This window comes from Acanthopagrus latus, chromosome 13, assembly GCF_904848185.1.
Source record: "Acanthopagrus latus isolate v.2019 chromosome 13, fAcaLat1.1, whole genome shotgun sequence".
NCBI classification, from domain to species: domain Eukaryota; kingdom Metazoa; phylum Chordata; class Actinopteri; order Spariformes; family Sparidae; genus Acanthopagrus; species Acanthopagrus latus.
This window is the reverse complement of record NC_051051.1, coordinates 19391683-19411218: the sequence shown is the minus strand read 5'-3', so window position 1 is coordinate 19411218 and position 19536 is coordinate 19391683. Positions and strand designations below refer to the sequence as shown.

Here is a 19536-nt window from a genome sequence, read left to right as displayed (position 1 = left end):
GGATGAAGCTCAACGAGGAAAAGAGCATCATATGCATGACTGACATGAGCTATTTTGGGCACAGACTGACACGAGAAGGCATCCAGCCTGACCCTAACACGGTCAAGGGGATCAGAGAAATGGCTCCCCCACACAACAAGGCAGAGCTGGAGACCATACTGGGCATGGTCACCTACCTCTCCAGGTTTGTCCCCAGACTCTCTGTGGCACACGGCTTCCCTCAGACAACTATTAAAAGAAAACAATGAGTTTGTGTGGGACTCAAATCATGACATTGCTCTTCAACAAGTGAAAGACCTGCTGAGACAGGAAACTGGCCCTGTACTCACATACTTTGACCACACAAAGGATGTTAAGCTGCAGGTCGATGCATCCAAATGTGGATTAGGAGCCGTGCTACTCCAAGGAGAAAAAACAGTTGTGTACACATCCATAGCACTGACTGAGACTGAAGAAAACTATGCTCAGATAGAAAAGGACATCACCATCACACATAAGCCTGGAAAACAAATTTCAGATGCAGATACACTTTCCAGAAAGCCCACTGAATGCAGTGAGAGCTCACTGAGTGAAGGTATGGACAGGCAAATACATACTGTGAACTCAGAAATGCACCTGTAAGTGACAACAAAATGGCAGAGATGAGAGCCGCCACAGTGAGAAGATGAGTAGCTCTAAATGTTGAGGCGAGTCATCTCCTCAGGGTGGCCCGAGTCGCACAAGAAATGTCCACCTGAAATTTCAGCGTACTGGAATCACAGGGACAAGATAACAGAATCAAATGGCATCCTGCTAAAAGGAGAAAAAAATCATTGTGTCCGACTCACTCAGAGCAGAAATGCTTTCACGCATTCACACAGGACACTTAGGGATCGAAAAATGTAAACGTCAAGCAAGAGACATACTCTTCTGGCCTGGAATGGGCAAACAAATAGAGGCATTGGTAGAATCCTGCAACATCTGCCTGGAGCGACACAACTCCTTCCAAAAGGAGCCGATGATATCGCACCCTATTCCAGAGCGACCTTGGCAAGTGATCGCCATAGATCTGTTGACGTGGAACAACACTGACCACATCATTGCTGTCGACTACTACAGCAGATGCTTTGAGGTGGAAAAAATCACCGGCCTCACATCCAACACAGTCGTCAAAAAACTCAAAGCCATGTTTACTAAGTTTGGAGCACCACAGACACTAATCAGCGACAATGGACCCTGTTATAGCTGTTATAGGAGTTCAGAGACTTTGCTCGTGCATGGGACTTTGAGCACATCACAAGTAGTCCACTGTACCCACAGAGCAATGCGTTAGCTGAAATGACTGTCCAAACAGCCAAAGTCCTCATGGACAAAGGGCAAGCACAGTGGACAGACCCCTACCTGAGTCTGCTGGAATATTGAAACATCCCGGTTGATGGACTGAAATCGCCAGTGCAGCACATTTCACAGCAGAAGGGAAACCTGCCAGAAACGACAGAAACTGTACTACAGTAAGACTGCGAAGACATGGCCTGCCCTGCCAGCAGGAGCCACAATCCATTTCCATCTGCCAAGTGGAAAGTGGGAGCCTGCATCAGTTATAGATTCAGCAGGCACACCAAGGTCATACAGCATCCTCACAGATGAAGGTCCTGTGCTCAGACGCTACAAACATCACCTCCTAAGGACTGAGAACAGTGCAGATTGAGAAGCACCAACTTGTGACCCTGATCCTGAGAATGCTGAGCCAATGACTATACAGCAGGGCATCGAGGGTTAATCAGGCCTCAAAGAACCCCTGAACCCCACTAAGTCAGGTCACATAGTGAAACCAAGAGACAAACTAGACCTGTAAAAGAAAAATGTTGAAATGTGAAAGTATCACGTTGTAAACGTTGTAAAAACAAAGATGTGAAATGGTGCGATTGTGGAACCGTCTTGTCAGTCTGAAGAAAGAGGAAAGTCTAACTAGGAACATTTTTAATTGGGACAGAGCAAAGCATCACCCCTGGTCTAGAGAGGTTTCAATAATATGTCTGCCTCTGACTTGCATAGAATGTTTCAAAATAATTTGCAATGTAATGTAAATCATCAGACAAAGGCTATTTAGGTAATATGAAGATCAATGGAAACAGGATATATGGAAGAAGCCAAAGCTTAGAAATTATGTTCAGTTTACGAATGACTATGTTACAGAAACTTATATTTTTTTTAATTTAAAGAGAAGGCAGAGGTCCCTCTGTGCTCAATTAAGAACCAGTACCTTACCTCTGGCAGTAGAAGTGGGTCAGTTTAAAGGTACACCTGAACATTTACGTTTGTGTGAATTTTGTGATCTCCAGGTTGTGGAAGATGAATTTCATTTTATTGTCGTTTATATTGTGATTTAAGGAAGTCTCTTTTTGAATCAATCCAGTTTAAAAATACTGATATATTTTGGAAATATGAAGGGGAGATTCTGTGCTGGTTGTTTGAAAATGATGTTTTTGCTTTGGCAAAATTTATAGAAATGGTATTTTGTATCCTATATGACAATCCATTTGTATTTTTATCCATATATTGAATGGTTTAGTTATGTTATAATGTGTTCTGTATTATGTCGCGTGGCTATCGTGGATGTAATTGTGAAATTATTATTTGATTAATTTGTCTAATAAGCCCATAAGGGCTGGGCACCAACCATGGTGTTTGACACTTCAATAAAGGGGAGGGGGGGACCGCCCAGTTCCCATCATTCAAAGCAGTATGTGGGCCAGATGAGGGTGTATGGTACCTGATGAGCAGGTGGCACCTTGCATGTTAGCCTCTGTGTCCAGTGTATGAATGTGTGTGAAAGGGTGAAGGCTGATTTTTGTTCTGCATTTGTATCGTCTGTATATTTTTCTCTGTATGTGCTTTGTTGGCCAACTTTTTGACACAAATCCTTTGCATAGTTTCATAAATGAGGCCCAAGGGCTAGGGTCATATACACTGCTCACAAAAATTAAAGGAGCACTTTAAAGAAACACATTAGATACATCAGATCTCAATATGAAGTTGGATATCTATACAAATGACGACAGGGCAATGTCTTAGGAACAAAAGGATGCCAAGTCTTTTAATGGAAATAAAAGTTTTCAGCCTACAGAGGGCTCAATTGTGTAGACACCCTAAAATCAGAGTGAAATGAAGATGTGGCAGGCTAGTCCATTTTTTCAAAGACTTAATTTCTGCAACTCAAAATGCTTTTCAGTATCTTGTGTGGCCCCCACGAGCTTGTATGCATGCTTGACAACGTCGCGGCATGCTCCTAATGAGACGACGGATGGTGTCTTGTGGCATTTCCTCCCAGATCTGTGTGAGGGCATCCCTGAGCTGTTGTACAGTCTGAGGAGCAACCTGGCGGCGCCTAATGGACCGAAACATAATGTCCCACAGATGTTCTATTGGGTTTAAGTCAGGGGATTGTGAAGGCCATTCAATTGTTTCAATTCCTTCATCCTCCAGGTACTGCCTGCATACTCTTGCCACACGAGGCCGGGCATTGTTGTGCATTAGGAGGAAACCAGGACCTACTGCACCAGCGTAGGGTCTGACAATGGGTTGAAGGATTTCATCTCGATACCTTATGGCAGTCAGAGAACCATTTCCTAGGCAGTAGAGGTCTGTGCGTCCCTCCATGGATATGCCTCCCCAGACTATCACTGACCCACCACCAAACCTGTCATGTTGAACAACGTTGCAGGCAGCATAACGTTCTCCTTGTCTTCTCTAGACTCTTTCACATCTATCACAGGTGCTCAGGGTGAACCTGCTCTCGTCTGTGAAAAGTACAGGGCACCAGTGGCGGACTTGCCAATTCCGGTGTTCTTCAGCAAATGCCAGTCGAGCTCTACGGTGCTGGGCAGTGAGCACAGGGCCCACTACAGGACGTCGGGCCCTCAGGCCACCTTCATGAAGTCTGTTCCTGATTGTTTGGGTAGAGACATTCACACCAGTGGCCCTCTGGAGGTCATTCTGTAGGGCACGAGCAGTGCTCAGCCTGTTCCGCCTTGCACAAAGGAGCAGGTATCAGTCTTGCTGATGGCTTGAGGACCTTCTACGGCCCTGTCCAGCTCTCCGAGAATAACCACCAGTCTCCTGAAATCTCCTCCATGTTCTGGAGATTGTGCTGGGAGACACATTAAACCTTCTTGCTGCAGCACGTGTGGATGTGCCATCCTGGAGAAGTTGGACAACCTGTGCATACTCATACTGCCAGTAGAGATAATTACTCAAGCCAAAACCAGCATGAGTGAAAAATCCGCCAAAAAAGATCAAGAGGGAGAAACTTGAAATGACCTCTACATGTAAAACCAGTCCTGTTTTGAGGGTTTTCTAATTGTTGCCACTGTGGTGCACCTGTTGTTAATTCCATGAACACCAATACAGCTGAAAGTGATTAACGATGCCCTCAGCTGCTTAACCAACCAGAAAATTATCAGACAGGTTTAACTGATTTCACACCAGGCCCAATAAAAAAAGTGTCCCTTTAATTTTTGTGAGCAGTGTAGTTTGACTAAGCTAACCCTGTAGTGTAACAAATTTCCTTCTACAGATAGTAAATAAGTAATGCAGTTCTTTTTCATGATTTTTTGTAATGTGTAACAGATTTTTTGCGACCCAACCCCAACACTATCCATAACTGATTTCTTTCTTGCCATTCAATGCATAGCCTTACAAACGCAGCATCCCTCTGCATTGATGAATTAAAGTTTTTGATACCTGATACGTTTTACTTTTTACAATATTCACTGGAGAAAGGGTAGAAACAATATGTCAGGATATTTGTATTTGTGTTTGTATCCAATTGTCCATCTGCAGTGAAGCCGTCAAAGCCGCGGTGCTGGATGGAGGGCAAGCTATTGGAGGGCGGTGATGTTAAGATGAGCTGCAAGTCTGCTGATGGCTCTGATCCCATCTACTACAAGTGGGAGAGGGTAACGGACAAGGGCAAGTATGTTGGCAAGCTGCCTGCACTTGCTCTGATAGGTAAGTCATCTCACATTCTGGGAAATACTGTATGTGTCTGCTTGTCAGTTATACCGAGTTAAAGTCTGATCCATGTAAGTTTAAAATGTACAACTGCAATACCAACAAAATGCTACAGTATATATACTGTATATATATATATATACATATATATATATATATATATATATATATATATATATATATATATATATATATATATATATATAGAGAGAGAGAGAGAGAGAGAGAGAGAGAGACAAGAATACACTAAATTCCTGTTTTCTCTTTGTTGGTTCTATCAGATTTGAAAAACCCAGAGATTGTGACTTTGAAGAACTTGACCAAGGACAGCACTGGGGTCTACAAATGTACAGCCAGCAATGATGTGGGCGAGGAGAGCTGCACAGTGGAGGTCAAGATGCATTGTGAGTGGAAAATATTATTTATGTACTCCAGATTCTATGAGTAAAGGCACAGGCTTGTGTTAAAACCAAAGAGAATTAAAAAAAATGGGGGAAGACTAAGAGGCATTGCAAATCTCCAACTGAGATTTCTCAACTGTGGAGGATAAAATCCCTATGGTTGAGTGCAGCCAGCCTCATACAACTAGTGTGACAGGTGCTATGCAGACAGAGGAATCCCCAGAGATAGCTTATTGACAAATACTGAGAACTGTGCAGCCATGTGCACACTGAGTAGAACACCACATGTACCAGGCAGAGGATGTGAGACATGGCTACTTTCTTTTGGTGCATTTAGACCAAACATGAGCAAAATATTTGTGTTGCATTACTCTCTCCAGCTCCAGCAGTTGTATACCGGTTAATGCTGACAGGGTCATGTGTGTCCTTATCTGGGACATGCAGTCTGTAAGTTCAATTTACCATAAGCAAGCCATATTGTTTGTGTGATATTTGCATGTAAAATTCTCAACACCACAAATACTGCAAAGAGGTCAATTTCAGTGAAGCCAAGCAGAGAGCTCGAGACGAGGGGAATTTGTGACAGAAACCAAAACTGTTTTGGGTTTATAACCTCCGCCAAGCAGCCCATGTTTTTACCCCTGTCTGTTTGTTGGTTGGTTTGTCAGCAGGATTACATAAAAACTACTGAATATTTCCACCAAACTTGGATGGATGAGTCTCAGCCCTGAATAAACCCCGTTAACTTGGTGTTATCCAGATAAAGGGAAAGATCCAGAATTGTTTTCTCACTTTTTTTTAACATTGTGTTAATTTGTCAGACAATAATGCTATGATCCTGATGAAAACAATCTGGTATATGTAGGAGTCAGGCATCTAGGAAAGAGAACAGTTGGATGCAGGTCCTGATGAAAATCCAGATCCAGTCAATGTTAATCTGTTTTCACAGTCGGTACACTTTTCAGCGGTTCTATGGTGTTGCAGTGGGATTTTTCTCTTAACCCAAATGCGGAGATTGGAGGCAGGAAGTCAGGGTGTAAAGACATTTGCTTGTTCAACAGGATTCTCTTTGGAAATTGTTGATAAGAAGGCCAGGCTGGAAGGCAGGCAGGTATGCATGCAGGCAGGCTGGCAGGCATAGTTGGCTGGAGTAACACGGCCTGTAAGAAACAGGCTTAAGCATGAAAAAGGGGTGCACCTTGAGTGCTGGAGTGAGTTTGGGTAGGGCCACCGCAGGTTAATTGTTTTGACTACCTCAAAAGGTCCAATATACCTGGGTGCCCACTTACGCAAGTCCTTTTGGAGGGAAAGATCTTTGTAAGAAAGCCACACTTGGGCTTGTGTGCTGTGTCTGTCAGCCAGGCGTTGGTTCCATGCAGCTGGACTGAGGAGGGCATTTAGCATTTAGCCTGCCAAACCTGGTGACATCTCCACCTGGACTGACAGAACCTCCACATCACCTTCCTGCTGGGGAATCATCGGAGGCTGGAAGCCATTAGGTGCTATGAATGGTGACATACCTGTGGCGGAACTGACCAGGGAGATGTGTGTGATTCAACCCATGGTAGATGAGTGGACCAGGAGTTGGGATGACTGGCAGAAACGCAGTGCAGACTCCAAGTCCCGGTTTACCCACGCCTTTTGGACTACAAAAAGACCCCTCTTGACCTGGGAAATAAACTGTGGTCCCCTGACTAGCAGGTTAGCGGTCTCTATAGCAGATGGGAGTTTAGGCAGGGGAACAAAATGTACAGTTTTGGAGTATCTGTCCACAATAGTGAGTATAGTTGTGTTGCCTTCAATGTGGGATCAGGGTCAGTGGGGCCCCGTCAGTGGTCAAGACAGGCGGCGGGGGCACAATGGGACGCTTTGCCACAGGCACAGATGGAGCAGGCAGAGACAAAATCCTTGATGTCAGCGTATACTGAAGGCCACCAAATCTCTTTTGTGGCCTCAACATACTCTCCCTCTTGCTAGTTGACACAAGGTGATAATTACAGTTTTTTGACTTGCACTTTTTGGCAGATGAGCACAGAGGGAGATGACGTGACCGGTTTTACCACAGTAGAGGCAAAGCCTTTGAACCTGGGCTGGTGTTCAGCTGGGGTGAAGCGCATCTGGGTTGTTAGTGTAGGAGGGGCTGTGGCAGAATGGGTAAGAGGCACTTTTGCTGGATGTCTGGGCTGAGAGATACACTATATTGCCAAAGGTATTCACTCACCCATCCAAATAATTGAAATCAGGTGTTCCAATGGCCACAGGTGTATAAAAGCAAGCACCTATAGGCATGCAGACTGTTTCTACAATCATTTGTGAAAGAATGGGTCGCTCTCAGGAGCTCAGTGAATTCCAGCATGGTACTGTGATAGGATGCCACCTGTGCAACAAGTCCAGTTGTGAAATTTCCTCACTCATAAATATTCCACAGTCAACTGTCAGTGGTATTATAAACAAAGTGGAAACGATTGGGAACGACAGCAACTCAGCCAAAAGGTGGTAGGACATAACTGTGCACCAGTGCATAAAGCAAGGTCCATAAAGACATGGAGAGAGAGTTTGGTGTGGATGAACTGGACTGGCCTGCACAGAGTCCTGACTTCAACCCGACAGAACACCTTTGGGATGAATTAGAGCAGAGACTGAGAGCCAGGCCTTCCTGTCCAACATCAGTGTGTGACCTCACAAATGCGCTTCTGGAAGAATGGTCAAAAATTCCCATAAAAACACTCCTAAACCTTCTGGTAAGCCTTTCCAGAAGAGTTGGAGCTGTTGTAGCTGCAAAGGGTGGACCTCTGCCATATCAAACCCTATGGATTAACTTAATATGTGAGTCAAGGCAGGTGAGTGAATACATCTGGCAATATAGTGTAGCTGGTGTAACTCTAGTGGCCCTCATCCTTCCTTCCCCCTTGCCTCAGAGAAAGCAGCCATTTGGATACCTCTGTAGATCGAATATTTTTAGCATTTCAGCTGAGACCACTGAGAGGCCCTAATCACACAATAAGCTTTAACAAAAGCAATTTTTGCTTTGTCAGTGGAGTAAGTCAAAGGCTTCTGGTCAAAGACTAACAAGCACTAGTGTAAAAATCGCTTACAACAAGCTAACACTGGAAAACCTAGCTGGAATGGGGATTAATGGCTAACAAGTGGAAATAGCCACAGGTGCAAGTGAGGGTGCAGGAGGGGCTTGTAAGTGGTTGGCATCAGCAGCAAGGTAGAACAGTTGTGTGTATATCTGGTCCATGCAGCATCCCAGTTGTGTTACGCTGGAGGTTAAAGCCACAAAGTGCATCCATCATTTCCTGGAGGGTCTACTAATGGTGTCCAACAATGACTCCTTGTGAGGGGATGGCATGATGCATGTGTTCAGTCTCCAGTGGGTCCATTTGGCCAGGTTGTTCTGTTACGGTGTGGTTTTTGTCTAGACCCAAATGCAGATATTGGCTATAGTCACTATACGGCACGGAACACTCTGACACCAGAGTAGTTGAAAGACCAGAGTAATATAGCCAGAGGAAGATGAGCTGATGAGAAACAGGCATCACACTGCTGCCACACCCACAGACACACAAAGGACCAGGTGGGGAAGAAGGGAGGGGGAAAAGACAAAAAAGAACAAAAAAAACCTGACTGCCACTGTAGCACTTTGACAAGTCAGAATAGAAAACTGCAACTAACACCAATGTGCAGTGTTCTGTGGTAGTCTATGGTGTATTTTTGTGCCTCATTCCCGAGTGAACAAAGGTAGATTTGGTACACACAAGAAATATAATTTGATATATTTTGTTAAGTAATATTTTGAAGAGAAATTAGATTTTAGAGAAATTAGAAATTAGATTTTGCTTTCTCCTTTGAGCAAATAAAACCTTTTCTGTGTTCAATAATGTATTTGTATGTTTGCTTTTATCCATATAAACATGCAATAATAACCCCTCGTATGCAGTCTGCTCTGGATAACACTGACTACCACTCACCACAAACAACAGCTGTATTGCAAACTGCAGCTGCAACCTGCATGATTTACTGCCCTTAATATTGATCAGGTCCATCAATCACCAGTCTACCAGAAATAATGCAAAACTAACCCTCAAAGTCCTATAATGGCTAGATGTAAGAAAATAGAGCACTGAGAATCAAAGTAACTGATGTAGGACTAAGGTCTAGGGGTGCAACTTGTGAACAAAATGTGAAACAGTACAATTCTCCGTAATTACTCTTTTTAACCAAATAAAAGAACACAACAGTACATGTGTTAATTTTGCATTTTACTTTGGAGTTCAACATCAGTATGCTCTTTCTTCCCCAACTTGTGTGTGTGTGTGTGTGTGTGTGTGTGTGTGTGTTTGTATGTGTGTTTTTTGTTGTTGTCATTTTTGTGTTTACACGTGTGTAGATGTCAGAGGAATGGGTGTGTTAGCAGGGGCAGTGGTTGGTGTGTCATTTGGAGTCCTCCTCATCATACTCATCATCTGGTTGGTGTTCCGCAAAAAGGAGATGAAGAAATATGAAGAAGAAGAGACCCCAAATGAAATCAGGTACAGTGGTGAAAGACTTTCTCAGCCAGTCATAATGACGTGATCATACCCGAAACCTGAAGTCTTACAGTTATGATAGGGAAAGGGAAGTAGTAATGGATATTGCCACCCACTATGGGTTGGCAGTATGAACTAACATTTGAATCACTGATGGGTTTTTTTGTTGTGACAATATTATGTTAAGCGATAACAAAAATGAAAAGGGATAATCCACTCAAACGTGACTATACCTTTTATTTTCTCTTGACAGTCTCAGAATCACTGGATATTGCTTAAGCAAACATCTACTTTGCGTGAACTAAATTTAATTTGACTTTTTCTCTTCAGTGTTTAAGTCCGATTCACTTTCACTTAACTGGTAATGTTCATTGGATCTGTTGAGAGCACTCTTTGGAATCACATAACCATATACTCGTTTCAGGGAGGATGCAGAGGCTCCCAAAGCCAAGCTGATGAAGCCCAACTCCCTCTCCTCATCCCGCTCCGGCAGCTCTCGCTCAGGCACCTCCTCCACCCAGTCCATGATGCATAACATGGGGTTTAGGGGCCAAAGAGCCTGTGTTCCAGCTGTGGCTGCCCACAAAGTAAACTGCCAAGCCTCCACCTTGCCTCGGTCTTCACCTGGCTACATTCAGACAGCTCCCAAGACTCCTGAACCCCGTTCAACACCAACCTCCACGTCTACCTCCAACTCCAAACCCAGCCCTCCCCCTAAACTGAGTTCTGGGAACCTGACCCGCATGGGGGCAACTCCAGTTATGATCCCTGCGCAAACCAAAGCTTTCCAGACTGTGTAGAATACGTAGAATCACACAGAGGACAGGACCAAGACAGCCTCAGGACATGGCATCCTGCTGAAGCCAAGAGTTAAACTTTGATCAAGATCCAGTTATATTATCTAGATATATTCTCACCATACAAAATCTGATGGAATCTTTATTTAACTCCTGGAGAATCCTTGCTTTGTACTTTACATCAAAATAGGAACAAACTTCTGTGTGTTGATGGAGGTGTTTGAAGGACCGTGATTGTGAAAGACAAAGAGGTGTTGGGACTGAAGCAGCAGTATATTGTTTATGGAGGGATATGATTGCACAAGCCAAGGACTGAACAAGATCAGAAGAAATTGAAGGTGTGTGCCACACTAACTAACACTGAAAGCATAACAGTGCAACTTCATACTCTTAGCAAAAGATAATTAACTGCTCACTGATGCAGCTGAAGAGGTTAGACTAGGGAATAGTATAAAAATAACACTACTGGCTTTCACAGGATCATTTATACATTTAATGAGCTGGAACACCTTCCAACATACAGCACTACAGTACAGCACTTGACACCTGCAAATCAAAAAAACCTGACACCCAAAAGACTAAACCTATTAAAGTGGTTCAACTGTAGGTTGTTAGAGTATAAAATTTGGATGAATGGCTCAGATTGTTTAAACATATGCTGAATATTTCCATCAATACAGTACCTGTGTCACACGCTGTAACATGGCCACACAGTATATGATACTGAATTCCTTTTTCTCTGTGCCGACTTAAAAACAGCGTGTCAGTAGTTTTAGAGTGAATTCACCTCACGTCACATCTCATGTTCATCTTATTTATATCTAACATATCAAAGTTAGAAGAGAATGCAGAGAGATGTGTCATTTACAATACTTTTTTTTCATGAAATTGAATTCACAGGATCATGGAGGACTGACATTTTTAAAGATTGTTACAGGGCTGACTAGAGGCCCTATCAAGAAAGTACCGCATTGTGATGGTTTACATTTTATTTGTTTATTTTATCCTGTTTCACGTGTATCTTCTTTTTAATCACAGAATGAAAAACTGTATGAATGTGATACTAAATAAAACGTGTTATATCAGACTGTTCTCACTCTAAACACAGCAAATACTGCAGCTTGGTCAGTGACCCTATGTTTCTCAGTTTGATGCTGTAGTCACCCCTCCAGCATCACTTCCTACAGCATATTGCATGTTAATATATTATTTCTCACTTGACCTCTAAAAGTGATATAAAAAGTATACAATGGTTTATATAATAGTTTGAAGCTTAAGGCCACTGACCAAGTTGCCATATTTGATAAATTGGGAGTGGGAACAGGTTATTTATGTTGTTTTTCTCAGCAATCTATCTCTTATGCTAAAACTGTTGTTTTGAGTTTAAATGAGTTTTATGTGACTCATTCAATCATAATACAATAAAGTGAGAAAATCACCTCTCTCACCCATAAGACATTAAAACTCTAACCCAATTAGATCCATAATAATCCATGAAGAGTGCCTTTGGTAATAGACTTACATGCCCAGTATAATGATCAAAAATGCCCTTTACTGTTGAGAATACAACAAATTTCATTTATGTTCTCTTCCACAACGAGCATGACATTAGTCACAGTTCATGGGGGTTTGGGGCAGAGCTCCATTTATATCTGACCTGCTGCCTGCCAGCCACAGCTAACCAACAGGTAGAGTCACTGAGCAAAATGAATCCTGTCCTTGTGCCTCATCTCCCATTCTTCTCCATTCCTCGTTGGTAAATCAGATTCACTCCAGTCAATACATACATTTCCTCTTTTCTTCTTTCAGCTAATTTTGTGAGTCTCACCACTGCGTCACTCTGCTCCCATGACACTTCTTGATTCCAGTTCTCTGCATGGTGGGGGAGTTCAACATAGCCTTGATATTGGAATGGAGCTTCTAATTGTTGTGTTCAAAGCCAAAGTTACTTACATATCTTTCTTCTACAGACTACAGTGCGTGTGATCACTAATTCCACAACATACTGTGAGGTTTAGGCATAACATATATGATTATTGTGTTTTAGGACAGTCCACACAATCCACACAAAGCACTCAGGGCCTCCACAGGGCCCAGACCTAGATACCAAAGCCAATAGTCCACTATTCTATGATATGCATATCTGTAATACAAGCCATTATATACAGTATAATGGACTAGGGGTATTTCTATGGAGGACCACAAGTGTCAGGGAAAGAGTAGTAAAGCATTTGACTAATTGTACAACAAAAATAGGCATTAATACATAAGATTACAAATTAATTTATCCATCTATTAATGAATGCGCTAGATTATAAAGTAATTTATTATTTGATATTTTTAGGGCAATAAGAAAATAAATTATAAACATAATTTACAAATTACATATATATCAGTCAATCAATACTTAATATTAGAGAGGGATTTACAAAAACAACATTTAGCAGTCAATAAGTATACATCATTCAAAAACACATTAATGAATTCATAAATGAATAATATTATTGAAAGTCTGTTTGAAAATACAGTTTAAAAAGACAAATAAATAACTGAATTAACAAGTTGAATTAAGTATAAGGATTTTAATCAGGCATGTAAAAGGGCAATTTCCTTTTGTCTGCATTTAGCGGCTTTTCATAGTGGCCAAACCGTGTAATTAAATCGTCATGTGATTCACTGTGGCCCAAAAAGACGGGGCTGTAAAATGGTGTATACATTTTTTTGACTACGATTACCACTACAATTAGTCAAACTTCATTACTATTTCCATCACAATTGTTTTCCTCCATATATTTGACTGTAAGAATTATGTCAAAATATAGGTGTGTGTAGCTGTGTATTTTTTGTGTAGACAGTTTTCTAAATTGGAAATATTTCAGGAACTTGTGAAAACCACAACTCACTTTATTATTATCTACTAGTATGAAATGGTCACAATAAATAACTTAATGAACATGGCAGCTTAGTGTCAAAAACTGCTCACAAGGAAAATTTTGACATAAAAATAAAGCATTGTTAAATTGTGCTGGAATCCACTATCTTTCCTCAAGGGCTTTTGCCAGTTGAAGGTGATTACTGTATTTTGTAAATCACTTTGTCATGCTCTCTGGAACACATTGTTCCACATTGTTTGATTTATTTTTTAAAAAGAAGACTAGCACAGCTAAACAGGCAATCAACTATACTAGCATGGGAATTAGAACAATGTCCAAAGATGCACATGTAGCCATCCCAAAGGATGTTTTACTCGGACAGTCTCAAGCTAGATGGGCACCATGTGCCAAGACTCTCTTGCTCACATATCCCAACCTGTTATCCTGCTGATTTAAAGTCCAACAGATACCATTTTACTCCACCTGTACACCTAGTCACTAGCTTAGCATTAGCTTTCAGGGGCAGTTCATGGCGAGCAGGCAGTTAGCTCTCAAATCATTGGCGAAACTCTCAACTGCAAAAATGAGCGGTCCACAAACCTTCTGCAACGAGTGTAGCACTGGTTACCCCTAGTCTTAGTTAGAAACTCTCAATGGATTTTGTAATTGGGTATATTGGCCGATTAATCGCCTCTTCATTTTTCTTTTGTTCCAAGCAGTCGTTATTCCATTGGCTGTTAAAAATGTGTCAAGTTTTAACTTGTGAGTTTTGTTATAAGCAACCAGACTTACTCTCATCTATTTTAAGAACATAAGCCTTGGTGTCCTAGGAAACTGGATGATAATGCTATCTGTGCTTTCATCACTAAATAGCAGAGGTGACAATCTCCCAAACACTTACATATAAACACTATGCAGGTATATCCCTGTAAACTGACTTAGAAAGCTTTGAGCACCACAAACAGAACTACATTCACCTGTAGCGTATTGGTAAATATCAAAGACAGACATCTCGGAACCTGGACAAATAAAATCAAAAGTATTTACATACATAGATACAACTACGGGGCAGTTATAAGACATGTTTTTTTCATTACATCAGGGTAATGTGCATGAGCAGACTGATATTATTGACAATGATAATTATAATTGTAAGCAAAATGCTATCATCACTGCATGAATCATGGGCCATTTTCAGGCCAGCAAATGTTTGTCCCTGGATGTCTTGTCCTATCAACTCTGTTATATACCAGTATACTCCATCAGAACTGCTTTCCAGATGGTCAGTTAGTATCTCAAGTCTCCTTCCCCCAACATCATGCTTTGTCTGACCATTTCTCTCACTTTACAAAATTCAACAATTTCAAATGAATTTCCAGAGCTGTATGAAGGTGAGAGCTCCCTCAGCTCTCAGCTCAGTTTTTATTCTCGATACAGTTCTTTCTTACCCAAACTAACCTCTGAATTTCCTACAAGGCCCCTAAAGCCAACAGAGAGCGGTCAGGAAAATGTTGTCTCTTTCATTTCACGTGAATGTGTTTTGTATCAAAGCAAACAAGAATTATCACTGAAGCAGACTGGGTCATATTTATTGTGACTGTCTTTCCTTCTGTAGCAAAAAAGAAAGCTCCTAACTCCTTTCATGTCCACTTGAACATAAACAATATTATCTATTGAATGGAGCACCCCAAGTTCCTATTATACATTCAGTGATAAAAAAGAATAGCTGAAGAATGATTAAACGGTTACATGCATGTTACAGATACTAAACTATACGAAGAATCATGTTATTTTTTTTCGCTTGAGAGCTGAAATTATACTCATGTAGATACAATATAACAGTCATATAAATCAAACTGTAAATGTATAAATATTCTATATTAACTTTGATCACAATTTGATTCTGGATTATTGTATGCATTTAATACAAAGTACAATGTACTCTCTTTAAACCTTGTTATGTACATATGAAAGTCCCTCTAAAGTCCCTCACTGTACAGTATGGACACACTACTGTGCCAAAAAGGATTATTTAAACTTTTTTGTGGGTTTCACCAAAAAAGTTGTGTACAAAGTCCTGTGCTTGAGTGGAAAATGTATATTTGTACAGGAACTCAGTCATATTTTTTTTTTTCGTCTGTTTTAATAAAAAAAAAAAAAAACTGACTGGAGATAAACACAGAGCTACTGTCTTTCATCCTTGTTTTTCAATGTGGCTGTCGGGTGTGGACGATGTGCGTGCGTATGTGTGTGCGTTTGTGTGTGTGTGTGTGTGTGTGTGTGTGTGTGTGTGTGTGTGTGTGTGTGTGTGTGTGTATGTTGGTTGAATTCACATGTTTTCCACTTTTTCCACTCAACCCAGCATTAAACCTAGAAACCACATTGCTCTACAGAGACACAGAATTAAGGAATGCTGTAGCACTGAAGAAGTTGTTGAGTACTCTATTGTTACGCAACATGTACAAAGATGTACAGTCAACTGTCTGTCATGAGTATGTTGACCAAGAAAGTGCAGACAAAAGCTTTCAGTGCACTGTGGTGTAAATAAAAGATCAAATATTAAATTGTGTTTTCGTTTCAATGCATTATTTACAGTGCAGTGACACACAAACTGCCCAACTTGTGACTAGTGTTGAATAATATGACCTTTAGATAACACTGTCATACATTTTGACTATACCATGATACAAACACAATCTACCTTGACATTTTTTTAAATCTCCTCAAAAGCACCTCATAAATATAAGGGCTGGGTGACAAAATCAAATAGCACACAATAACATTTCTGTTCCTGACCAAAAACCTTGTTACTGAGAGGTTCTTGATAAATGATTGCCAGTAATGTGGATATACTGATTAAGTATCAGAACCAGGGAACAGTGGCAAGTTTAAGAAAAGGGAATTCATTTACTTTATTGCAGCTTTTAAAATGCAGGAAAAGAAAACATTTATGTAATATCACCTATCCAACATATAAGACCATATATGGCCTCCTATTCCAATAACAGTGTAATATCAGTATATTGTCTGGCCATGCTATCTACTGCTCTCATGACTTGAGAGGGAACTGTACCTGTATGTTTTCCCATTGTCTGTTTTCACAACAGTGTATTGCTTTTTAGAAGCATTGACAGGGCATGTTGGGTTACATTTGGCTATCAATGAAAATTAATGACTATTAGGAATGATTATTAATTATGATGAATAATAAGATCCAATTTACATTAGATTGCCTCAGAGCACCACCCTTGTAATAAAGGAAAAGAGCCAATCTCCAACCAAAATGACTTTAACAGCGAGTACTGGTCAAAGTATTTTGGAGTCCTTGTCAGAGTAGAGGTTGGCAACATTCACTCAAGTGGTGATGCAGGTGGAGGTGTCGTAAATCGACCTCACTTTTCTCCATTGGTCCAAAAGATTTCAAATATTAAAAAGTCACCAGGGGTCTTCAAGGCTGAGTGCAGTAGGACTTTATTTGCCGGGAAAAAAAGAAAGAGATCAGACACAGACAAAATCCATGAAAAAAAACAACTGACGCAAGGTTCAAAGCATTGACCATCGTCTTTTAAACACAATGAACTGGGAGTGTCTTCTCAGGCCTCATGACCTCAACCAATCCCCATTCTTCCCTATTTCTGCTGACACTGTCATTTTTCTATGTAAAATCCCCGTTCTACCTTCTGCCTACGTGCAGAACTGCACATTGTCCAGTTGCTCTTCGCCTCGCTTTGGTTTTTTTAAACAGGTGCCTTTCTATATCACTGGCTCTTAGAACCTCTGGCCTTCAAGCTTTTTGAACTTTGATAACTCCCCTACTTGATACATCCCATTATACCTGATCACTCTTGGCACTGCATTTTTAAAGAACAATAAAATCAGTACATGCACATTTCAATCAGCTGAGGCCAAGAAGTGTGTTTCAACAACTCTTTCACACTTGATTACCCTTTATTCCTTATTTTTATCATTATAACAGTTATTATCAGTTATCATTAGTAATTATCTACTTACTACTTACTATATTTTATACAGACCACCATCTATTTACCATGGTTATTTTATTGTACAGAAGAGACACAGGGGCAGGCTCAGGCTCACAGCACAATAAGCTATCTAATTTTAACTTTCTTGGTTAGATTGCCATTGGCTGTATATGTCGAAAAGATGAGCGTTTACTTGCCACACTTGTTCACATAGTGCTGGCTTTGCCATGACTGTAAGAATAGTAATTTACCATTCCATGTCCTGCTGCCACCATCTGCTGGCTAAGTAGGTAAGTAGGACCTCAATACCTGCTCTATATTGTAGCTTTATGTTAATGTTACTAGGCAAAATACAGCTATAAACTCTAAAGGAAAAGCTTCCATTGTGTGATTTTTTTTTATATGCTGAAATGCAATAAGCCTCACGTGAAAGTGATCTTTTATCAATAGCAATAACACAGTACATGCTTTGAATTCCTAAGATATAATTATGCAGTGTTCTAAGCAGACTGGATGGAGTAAAGCAAATGAAAGAAGGCTCATTATAGCCGTAAGGGATTTGAGACTTGACTTGGACTTGAGAGAGAGAAAGACCTGTGAACTTCTCTGTGAGAAACCCACTCTGGTTATTGGTGCTCTATAGTCAGAAAAGTTAGCCACACCAGCAACTATAGTCAAATGTATCACTGGTGCCAGACACTGGTGGCTCAAATTAGAAACTGCTGGCTAAGGATAATCATAAATACAGTAAAATGTATGCAAAACCTGAGCTGAGCTGGCATGTGGTTTGTGCTTTTGATTTGTTAAGATGTATGAGTGTATGCGTGCGTGTGCAATACTGTCCACAGAACTGAAATGAGTCAGAGGCAATCGATCAGACGGACTGGCAGACAGAACATGTCACCTAAGTTTGGTTTCATAGCCTGCTGCTTTCTGTTAGATCTTTCCGCCCTAATTCCACCTTCCTCTGTTGTAGGCGTCCACACACAGAGGGTAGACAAGTCGACAGGAAGGTGAAGGGACAGTCAAGGAGAGAGAAAGAAAAGAGAGAGTGTGCAAACAGGGATGTGAATCAGCTGATCCTACGCATTTCTCCTTGCTGAGTGATTATTGTACATGTTCTGATAAACAAATGTGAATACATAATGCTCAGTTTGTAATGACAGTTTTATTTTTTATTTTTTTTAGATTTAATCTGCTAGCTGCCAGGCATTTTTGGATGTGTTCCGTGACTTTTTCTCTCCTCCTGACCTAAAAGAACATCGCCCTGTCTCTGTTGTGGGACCTTTTATATTTACAAATGAAGCACTGTGTGCAACCATCTTCCAGTGTGGGCTCAGAGGCAGACACCCTCTCTACATTTAAAAGTAGTATTAAAATTGTCCTTTTTGACAAAACCTATAGTAGGCCTGCACAGGCTCTTTAATATGATGCCATGGGTTTAGACAGCCAGGGGATTTCCCATGATGCACTGAGCTCCTTTCTCTTCCTCTCTATGTGTACACATTCATGTCTCATTACTAACATGGCTTCTTACCCTGAGTCTCTGTGCTTTCTCATCTAGCAGTTTCCCATGTATGGTGGTTGGCCCTGTATTCAATCCCTTTCTCTCTCAACCCAGCTGTATTCATTCCCTTTCTCTCTTAACCCAGCTGGTCAAGGTAGATGACTGCCCACCCTTGATTCCAGTTCTGCTCCAAGGTTTCTGCGTGTTAAAAGGCAGTTTCTTCTCACCATTGTTGCAAGGTGCTTGCCCATGTGGGAAATGTAGCCTAGTAGTCTATGTTATATTAGAATGTCACATTATGAATGGAATTGTCACAACATAAACCTTCACTAATACTCATTAAAATCAATGTATATTTAACATTAGCATATTTATTGTCAGGATACACACAAGAAAGGCACTTAAAAGGCTCTGGTGTGATCTGCAGTCACCAAGAGCCCCAAATGCATTT

General features: G+C 41.0%; 1 protein-coding gene across 1 annotated transcript in view; it reads left to right on the top strand.

Annotated features, from left to right (window-relative positions):
- Window positions 1–12055, top strand: part of LOC119031964 (CXADR-like membrane protein) — a 76137-nt gene extending 64082 nt beyond the window's left edge. Inside the window, exons 4-7 of the mRNA XM_037120820.1 lie at window positions 4822–4989; window positions 5274–5396; window positions 9787–9928; window positions 10350–12055. Of these exons, the coding sequence (XP_036976715.1) occupies window positions 4822–4989; window positions 5274–5396; window positions 9787–9928; window positions 10350–10725 (809 nt within the window). The 3' untranslated portion in view covers window positions 10726–12055. The remainder of the gene's footprint in view (window positions 1–4821; window positions 4990–5273; window positions 5397–9786; window positions 9929–10349) is intronic.
- Window positions 12056–19536: the final 7481 nt, after the last annotated feature.